The sequence below is a fragment of the Myotis lucifugus genome, unplaced genomic scaffold (assembly GCF_000147115.1).
Source record: "Myotis lucifugus unplaced genomic scaffold, Myoluc2.0 scaffold_64, whole genome shotgun sequence".
NCBI lineage: Eukaryota > Metazoa > Chordata > Mammalia > Chiroptera > Vespertilionidae > Myotis > Myotis lucifugus.
Window position 1 is genome coordinate 723,753 of NW_005871112.1, and position 10,400 is coordinate 734,152.

Consider the following 10,400-nt stretch of genomic DNA (forward strand, 5'->3'; position numbering starts at 1 on the left):
ACACCCACTTATTCTATCCTCTACCTGTTCTCTAGCACTTCATTTAACCCCTAGTAGGTGCTCGATGGTCCATTTCTTAGGGCCTTCACCGTAACAATCATCTTCGTCCATCAACCACGAACTACACTAATACCTCATCGCCGCATGATACATTCTTTAAGTATCTATCTCTCTCTCGCGCTGTCACGTTCCCTCACTGGATATCACTGGTACCAGTCTTTCTTTATTCTTTATTGTCATACTGTCTCTGACCGTACATACTTTTTTCGATACTCCTTCCATATTCCCTCTTTTCGCCTATCTTTCAATCCATATCTATAGCGTCAGCACCCTTGCATATAAATTCATCAGAATCTCATGTGATGATCTCTCTCTGATTTTTCTTTTTTCGATTAAGAGGGGACCCACGCACTTGTTTTTTAGAACCTCGATGTTCTGCTGCTTGAACCCATTATCGCGTCTGAAACTAGGGAGGGAATACAGACGGTCAGGTGTCCCCGGGCGCTGACGGCTGCTCGGAGCCGCCTCGCCCCCCCGCTCCGGGCGCCCCTCGTGCCGGGCCCTCGGAGCATCGTCTCCTCCCCGCCTCCCCCCCGCCGCGCTCTTTGCAATTTGCAATTCCTTCCCCCACCCCCACCCCCCACCCGCAGTTGAGACTTTGCCTCGCCCGCGAATTTTAAAACGTCGGATTTCTGCTAATGCGTTTGGGATTTCTTAACATTTACGAAAGGGGAGAAGAGAAGAAGAATGGATGGTGGCGTGGAGCGTTGGCTGCCAGCCCCTCAATGAACGCGGGCAGGTCTTTCCCTGAAGCCGACCTGGAGCCCCAGGTGGACGTCCCGCGTTCTTCCTCCCGGATCTCCTCCCCTGGCGTCGGCTCACACGGGGTCGTTTACTGTGCAGACACAACACTTGTTGCCATTCAGTTTTGCCCTCAGTATTCCGGTAAACAGAATTTGAAGGTTCTTTAGCCAGCGTGAAGTTTTCATGCCGATGACTTTCGTCGTTCCACCAAAGCAAGAGGTTATGGTCCTGAAAAGAGAGTCCATCACCCCGCATCACAATGCATATGTGAGAAACGAAACCAGTTCTTTTATAATCGACATTTAGCATTCCATTAGTTTCAGATGTGCAGCATAATGATTTGCTATTTGTATGTAGTATTGTGATCACCAGAATGAGTCTAGTTAACATGTCACCATAGTTACAACATTTTTTTCTCGTGATGAGACCTTTTTAAGATCTCAGCCGTTTTCAATATGAAGTTCAGTAGTAACTAGAGTCACCATGCTGTACCTTACGTCCCTTGAATTATAACTGAAAGTTTGTACCTTTTGACCAACTTCACCCACCTGCCCCCCCCTCCCCCCAATCTGTTCTCTATTTGGGGGAGGGGGAATTTCACACATAAATGAGGTGATACAATATTTGTCTTGCTCTGTCTGATTTAATTTAGCACAGTGCCCTAACGGTCCAGCCATGTTGTACCAAATAGCAGAATTTCTTGTTTTTTTAAATTTTTTTTATTGATTTCAGAGAGGAAGGGAGAGAGAGAGAGAGAGAGAGATAGAAGCATCAATGATGAGAATCATTGATTGATGCCTCCTGCACGCCCCCTACTGGGGATCAGCCCGCAACCTGGGCATGTGCCCTTGACCAGATTCCAGCCTGGGACCTTTCATTCCGCAGGCTGACACTCTATCCATTGAGTCAAACCGGCCAGGGCAGTAGAATTCCTTTTTATGTTTTTTAATGATATTCAGAGAGAGAAAGGGAGAGGGAGAGGATAGAAATATTTAAGATGAGAATCATTGATACGGCTGCCTTCTGCACACCTCCCTACTGGAGATCGAGTGGGCAACCTGGGTATGTGCCCTGATCAGGAATTGAACCTTGACCTGGTTCATGGGTGGACACCCAACCACTGAGCAACACCTGCTGGGCTTCTTTTTTTTATTGCTGAATAATTTTTCATTGCACATATATACCACAATTTCTTCATTCATCCATCTGTGGACAACTGGCTGTTGTAAATAATGCTGCAGTGAATATAGGGGTGCATATATCTATTTGAGTTAGTGCTTTTGTTTCCTTTGGATACCCAAAAGTGGACATGCTGGATCTCATGGTAGTTCTGGTTTTCATTTTTTGAGCAATCTCCATGCTCTTTTCCACAGTGGCTGCACTGATTTACATTCCCACCAACCTTGTACAAGGGTTCTTTTTTCTCCATGTCCTTGCCAACATTTATCTCTTGTCTTTTTAATGATAGCTATTGTATAACAAGTGTGAGGTGGTATCTCATTGTGGTTTTGATTTGCATTTTCCTGATGATTAATGACGTTAAGCACCTTTTCACGTCCCTGTTGGCCATCTGTATGTCTTTGGAAAAAATGTCTATCAGATCCTCTGACCATTTTTTAATTGGCTTGCTTGTTGTTGTTTTTTATGTGGAGTTGTATGAATTATTAATATATTTTAGGTATTAACCCCTTATCAGATACGTGACTTTCAAATATTGTCTCCCATTCAGTAGATTGCCTTTTCATTTTGTTGAGGATTTCCTTTGTTGTGCAGAAGCTTTTTAGTTTGATGTAGTCCCATGTGTTTATTTTTGCTTTTGTTGCCTTTGCTTTTAGTATCAAATCCAAAAAAATCACCAAGACCAATGGTAAGGAGCTTACAGCTCATGGGTTTTTTTCCTAGAAGTTTTATGGTTTCATGTTTTATGTTCAAGTCTTTAATCCATTTGAGTCAATTTCTGTGTATGGGGTAAAACAGTGATCCAGTTTCATTCTTTTGTGAGTGGCTGTTCAGTTGTCCCAACATCAATAATTGAAGAGACTGTTCTTTTCCCTTTGGTTGGCTCCTTTGTCATAAGTTAGCTTACCATACAAGGGTTGGCAAAAGTAGGTTTACAGTTGTAATATAAATAATATAATAATTAATAATAATGTAAGAATAAACTCTGTTTAGCATACTCACAACTGTAAATCTACTTTTGCCTACCCCTGTATATGCCTGGGCTTATTTCAGGGCTCTCAGTTCTGGTCCATTGATCTGTTTGTCTGTTTTTATGCCAATATCATACTGTTTTGATTATTATAACTTTGTAATATAGTTTGAAATCAGGCAGCATGATATCTCTAGCTTTGTTCTTCTTTCTCAAGATTACTTCGGTTATTCTCTTTTTAAAACTTTGACCAAAGGTAATATCTTTCGGAAGGTAAGGAGCTGATTTAGAGGGCTCTCAAGGATATTTACTTCTCTGAGATTAATGATGAGTTACTGGCATTTTGCTCCTGAAAGTAATTCTAGAATAGTTCCAAAAGTGCTTAGAGCAGTGATATATATTGAGTAAATGAGTGTAAGTGAATATTTTCTTAAGGTAATCACTTTGAAGGTTCATGCTTAGATGTACAAATTCTGGCATATGGAAGAAGTCTTTTTCCTATGATTGCACAGTATGAGCATGTCTGCAGTTGTTTGGTCAAGTCAATTAGGTATTAAGTGTTGCTCCTCACTTTACTTACGGTTTTGTAGCATCCCTGCCCTTTCAGGTATATTCTGTTTAGTGTTCCAGTTGTTTCCTCTGCTTTTATCTTTTTTTTTTTTAATGAGTTGGACACCATTAATAACAAGAGTTGTTTTGAAGTTACTTAATGCTTTAAACTTCTATGCTTCATGTTGATCGGTGTCACCCCAATCAATTTAATAAATATATAAAATGAAAAAAAATTTTATATGCTTGCCATGTTTATGTTGATGGATTAATCAGTTTTATCGGCCTCCTTTTCTCCATTTAGTGACCATCTCAGATTCACAAGAATTAGTTCCTCTGCATGTGTGTTTGATGCCTTAAATACTTTCCGTTTATATTACATGCTAGTTTAAGTTTACTAAAGGGGGGGGTGGCGAGAGGGGGGGGGGAGGGAGGACTAACAAAGAATCTTTACCATCTGTTTGGTGACTGTTTCCTTTCTGGTTTAAATAGTTAAATCTATTTGTTTCAGGTTTTTTGTGCTTTGTTCTAAATAGGAGTGAATAGCCTTTCACTTATTTCATTATTTCCAAAAGGTTTTATTGGCTTTGGCCTTTTTTTTTTTTTTTTTTTTTTACCTACCATTTGTATAAAAATGGAAGTTTCTTTAGGCTTCAAGGCCAAATACCCAATGCAATACATCAACTTCCTATTAATTTTTTATGAAGATATTATCTGTTTTAAATAATAAAAATTGTCTGCACAAATAAGTAGCTAATTAAAAATTATACATGATTTTAAAAGTGTTCATAAAACCAGTTTTTGTGCAAAACAGGCAATTTTTTCTTTGTTACTTTTTATTTTAAAAATACTTTCTTCATTACTTTAAAATTATACTTCTTAGTACTATTTCACATGGAGAAACAAAATAAATAATCCATATTTTAGTTGTAGCTAATAATGAGGAAAAACCAAAAATTTTTTATGCAGTTTGTTCTGGTCATGAGTATGTACCTGTAGTTGAGAATGATATCTCAGGTAAGAATCATCAATTTGCTCTCTTTCTGCATTATGATAAATAGAAATCAGCAACTTGACATTAATTTTGTTTATTTTGTTTGTTTGTTTTTACCGTAATTTATAATTTGGTTCTAACGTATAGTTTATAGTATCTAAACCACTTTTTTAATTTTCATTTATTAACTGATTACTTTTATTTTTTAATAGTGAATTTATGGCAGAAGAAAGTAATGAAAAATTTTGGCAGTTTTTGGACACCGTAAAAGAATTAGCAATTTATAAGCAAAGAGGTATGTCATGTGCATATTTTAACTGGTAAGATTTATATTTATGTGCACACTTTGGATATATTTAATGATAAAGGTTAAGTGTAAATGCTTAATGGGATTAATAAATCTGAATATTAAGTTTGAAAGATGTTTTAATGAAAACTGTTTTAAGCATCCATTTCCAAAAATATAAACCTTTAATTCTTTAATATAAGAAAGCTCAGCCCTGGCCAGATAGATCCGTTGGTTAGAGCATTATCCTATATACCAAAAGGTTGTAGGTTCAATTTCTGATCAGGGCACATTTTAGGTTTAGGGTTCGATCCCCGGTTGGGCATGTACAAGAGCAACTAATCGATGTTTCTCTCACACATCGACGTCTCTCTCTCTCCCTCCCTCCCTTTTCCCCTTCCTCCCTTCCTCTCTCTCTTTCTCTAAAAACCAATTGAAAAAAAATCCTCGGGTGAGGATTTAAAAAAATATCATATAATTAGCAATGTTTGCATAATTCATTATAATCAAGAAGAAATAGAAATTTTTTAATTGTTTTGCTTTTTACGTAGATTTATTTGAAATAGTATTAGTTTTGCATATAGTAATATTGATTTTTTTTGCCAAAATACTCAAACTTTTCAAGAGATTTTCAATACTTACCATCAAAAATCTGGGAACTAGTATGCTTTCATTTCACTGTCTAGAAAATGGAGTTAGGCATTTCTACTTTTTAAATATATATGAGATTATATATCTATTTATATATACTTATATCTTTAGAATGAACAAGTGTTATTAATGTGTTTCTTAGGGAAGGTCAGTAGATTTAATAAACTGAATTTAGGTTTTAGCAGCAGAGGCTAAAAGGTTACTTATTATTATAAAGAATGGTTATTTTCCTGTCTCTACAAAGAATATAATGATATTAACATGGAGTCACTCAGGAGGGAATTCTTTAGCCTTTTAGACTTAGAGAAAGCATCTTACTACAGTAATTAAATAGTTTATTATTTTATTCCTGAATAAATGTAAGGTAAAGAACAGTTTAAAATGTTTTAAGTGTTCATTTACTGGAGACTATTTGGCTCATGTGATGGTGAAGTTCAACAATTTTATGATTTCATGAGCTAGGTTTCAAAAATAGAGCAGACATGCCTTTGATGATATCTTAAACTGAAATCTTTCCAAAAACAAGTAATTTGCACTCTCAAAAAACGTTTACTTCAATTCATTATTTAATAATCATTTGAGTCAAGAGAAGCTAGGTATTGCTTTAGATACAGGGAATATAAAGATGAATAAATGTGACATGTTATTTGAACCGCCATAATACAATGCAGAAGACAGCAAAACAGCTAAGTATTCTATGAGGTGATAAGAGCTTTAGGAGGGATACATGATAATGTATAAAAAAAGGTACCTAGTCAATATTTCTGAGACATCCGACAACCTTTCCAATGGTGAATGCAGGAATTGAATTTGGGTGATAGGATTTAGCCTGGTGGTGAAGAAGGGAGAAAAGTGGCAGGAGTGGAATGCACAGAGGAACTGTGACCACTTAGAAGTCTATTTTCAAATGATTGGGAAATTGTTGACTTTGTATTTGTCCTGGTAATTTTAGTTTTGCGAATTGAGGTAAAAAAAAAAAGGCTAAAATAATATGACAAGTTTTCATGATAGTTAAAAAATCTAACACCACTTCCAGACACTCATTTAAAATTCACAGTATATCTATCCCAAATCTATTGTTCTCACTACATACTTTATGCCTTATTCAGCACCATTTTTCATTAAAGAAGCTATCTTGAAAATTATTCTTGTAAATGTTGAACTATTATTTCAAGTTGCTTAGATATATCAGCATATTTTATAGCTAAATGAAACGAAATACCTGGACAATCTGGTGGCAGATCATTAAAAAGTTGGCATACAAGCTCAGGAATACCTAAGTTCTACTTCCAGCTTATATTGTAGGAGGCATGTATATGTGAGGGTTGAACTTAAAATGAATTGTATTAAATAAGAATTACACTGAAAATATGACTCTGTTGAGCTTATTTATAACGGTGAGAGTGAAATGGGTATGTTGCATTATTTCGACGTTGTTAGGTGTGGGAAAGAATGGTTTATATGAGGAATGAAGTATGTTAACAACTATCAGGTTTTACCAGATTTGTCTTTAAGATGTTATTCTAGAGGAAATATTTCAAATCCTTGATTACTTGTAATTTTTTAGGTTGTTGAATCTTCATTAGACCCTCTAAATACTCTTTACTGAAGAATAATTCTGATAATCTCCTTGATTAAACAAGTTATAAATACTGAACATTTTAACACTTTGAGTGTAGGTGCTAGTTTCATGCCATTTAATGAGAACACTTTACATTATGTGCCAGTAAATTAAGACTTTTTAATCATTGACTTGCCTGTTTTTTAAAAACATTTCACATAGTTCTGCCACAGAGTTTTATATTTATGCCTGAAGATTAAAGTGGCATCAGTTAGCTAACCTATGTAGTTTTGTATGGTGAGTTGGGAATGTCAGTGAAGTCCTTATTTATTTTTATTTCTTCATGTGTTCAGCATATAAGGTTCTCATTCTCAAAGTCCTTGAATATTTTAATAGTGTCTACACTAAAGTTGCTTTTATATTTTAATGGAAAAGATTTTATGATACTATTTTGTTATGATATTCCTAACTCAGTTACTTGTAACTGAGAATCAGGTTTGGGATAAGACGATTCCAGTTTAGATGTATTACATTTGAAATGCCTGTGGAATATCCAAGTGAAAATATCCAGTAAGCTGATATATGAGTAAGCAATCTAGTCTACTTTAGCTAAAAAAAAAACAAAAAACAAAAAAACCTAAGCTAAAGTGTAGAATTTGGGAGTTATCAATATCAAAAGAGTAATTGCAGTTATAGAAAGAAGGTATAGAATGAGAAAAAATATGTCCCCAGGGCAGAACCCTGAATAACACCAATGTTGAACTAGAGGATGAACACCCAATAGAGTCTAAGGCAGCGGTTCTCAACCTGTGGGTCGTGACCCCTTTGGGGGTCGAATGACCCTTTCACAGGGGTCACCTAAGACCATCGGAAAACACATATATAATTACATATTGTTTTTGTGATTAATCACTATGCTTTAATTATGTTCAATTTGTAACAATGAAAATACATCCTGCATATCAGATATTTACATTACGATTCATAACAGTAGCAAAATTACAGTTATGAAGTAGCAATGAAAATAATTTTATGGTTGGGGGTCACCACAACATGAGGAACTGTATTAAAGGGTCGCGGCATAAGGAAGGTTGAGAACCACTGGTCTAAGGAATACCCGTGGGACTAGGTGAAAACTTAGAAAATGTGATGTCATGAAAGCCAGGAGAATATTAGATGGTAAATGATAAATGTTATTAAATGCTATAGACAGATCAAGTAATTTGAATATTAAGCTTTAACAACAAAAAAATTTTGGTGACATTGGTGAGAGCAATTTCACTGTTATAATAATCAAAACTACAGTAGGTTGCCCAGCCAGTGTGGTTCAGTGGTTGAGCATTGACCTATGAACCAGGTGGTCACTGTTCAATTCCTGGTCAGGGCACATGCCCCAGGGTTGCAGGCTCCATCCCCGGTTGGGGGCATGCAGGAGGCAGCCAATCAATGATTCTCTCTCATCATTGATGTTTCTATATCTTGTCCTCTCCCTTCATCTCTGAAATCAATAAAAATATATTGTTTAAAATAAAAAAAACTACAGTAGATTGAGGAATGAGTAGAGGTGAGTATGTAGAAATAGGTATTGTTCAATCTTTCAAGATCAAGTATGAAGTGAATAAGATGAATCAGAAGTTGACTGTGAGGCTGCTGCTTTTTTTTTTTTTTTTTTTAAGATGAGTGTGATGTATGTGTATTGCCAATTGTCCAAATTCAGGTAAAAGGTGAAGTTGTGGATAAAGGAAGGCTATTGAAAGGGTAAAATTATTAACAGGTTTGTTGGTGAGCAAGGATTTAGTTATTTTAAAACATCAGCTGAAATAGTCCAATGCATCCATCTCTTGATTGGGATGAACTTGTAAGTTAAGCCTAAATTAGTGTTTATTTTTTCTAAATAGCTGAGTCCTGCATCTATCACTATATTAGAGACAACCTTACCAGTGATAGAATTTGGTGTCTGTTTTCAGGCACTACTTACATTTATTTTTGTTGACTCTTCTCTGTTTTCATGGGTGACTAAAACCCTTTTGACTGATGTAGTCTTATTTAAGTTATATTATTCATTAATTTTGGCTATTTTCTTGTTGGTTCTATAGCTATTATGTCTTTGTAAAGATCATTTCAATTTTTTAATTACTTTTCAAGTACAGTTTACAATCAGTATTTTATATTAGTTTCAGGTGTACAGTATAGTCATTAAACAGTCATATACTTTTCAAAGTATTCCCCCAATATTTTCAGTACACACCTGGCATGCCTGAGCCTCTTCCTCTTCCCCAGGCATGTTTTCCTTGACTTATCTTTCTTCTGAGCTCTAAGGGTCCTTTTTTGCCTCTGTAACTTGTTTCCTGAGCCCATTTCGTCTATGGCTCACTTCTTCTACCTCTGTGACTTTCTAAATAAGTTTTTTAAATTGAATTTATTGGGGTGACATTGGTTAATAAAATTATATAGGTTTCAGTTGTACAGTTCTATAATACATCATCTGTATATTATATTATGTATTCACCACCCCAAGTCAAGTCTCCTTCCATCTTCATTTTTATTCCCTGTACCCTCTTATACCTCCCCCTAACCCAGCCTTGGGCAAACTACAGCCTGTTTGAAATGAATAAAACTAAAAAAAAAAAAAAGACCGTAACCTTTTATGTAATGATGTTTACTTTGAATTTATATTAGTTCACACAAACACTCCATCCATGCTTTTGTTCTGGCCCTCCGGTCCAGTTTAAGAACCCATTGTGGCCCTCGAGTCAAAAAGTTTGCCCACCCCTGGCCTAACCCCTTTTCCCTTTGGTAATCACCACATTGTTGTCTTTGTTTATGAGGATTTGGGTTTTTGTTTTTATTTTTGCTTAATGCCTTCACCTTTTTCTCCCAGCCATGAACCCCCCTTCCCTCTTGTTATCTGTGGTGTGTCCTCTGTGTCCCTACCTGTTACCGGTGAGCTCTTGGGGTGCCGTGGGAATAAGAATTTCATGAGGCCCCCATGGGAGGATGAGGTATGGTGGAGAAAGCTCTATTGATGATGTAACTTTAAGAGGGTTTCCCTCCGGAGGTCCCATCTCCATTTCGCCATGGAGGAAGTCCTGCTGTGTCTTCAGCAGAGCTAATATCAAAGCCATTGCCCAGAGCCGTTGCTCCATATTAAAGCACAGTCCAATCCAGCATCTGGCTAGCGTAGCTTGTGTTCCCAGCTGCAGTCCATTGCATGTGCTTCTAGAACAGTGGTTCTCAACCTTGGCTGCACATTAGAATCAGCTGGGAATCTTTTTAAAAGCCTGATTTCGAGTCATCGGCCCCCGGGGGTCGGTGTTTCGGTTCTTGTGCTTACCATCACCATCATTTAAAAAAAACAGAACATAATTTTGCTACTGCTACCAAGCAAGAATGGGCACGATTCTCT

General features: G+C 36.5%; 1 protein-coding gene across 1 annotated transcript in view; it reads left to right on the top strand.

Moving 5' to 3' along the window:
* The first annotated feature begins 698 nt into the window (after nt 1-698).
* UGGT2 (UDP-glucose glycoprotein glucosyltransferase 2) overlaps nt 699-10,400 on the top strand; it is a 159,217-nt gene continuing 149,515 nt past the window's right edge. Inside the window, exons 1-4 of the mRNA XM_023754705.1 lie at nt 699-945; nt 2,640-2,671; nt 3,210-3,226; nt 4,709-4,791. Coding sequence (XP_023610473.1) covers nt 699-945; nt 2,640-2,671; nt 3,210-3,226; nt 4,709-4,791 — 379 coding nt within the window. The remainder of the gene's footprint in view (nt 946-2,639; nt 2,672-3,209; nt 3,227-4,708; nt 4,792-10,400) is intronic.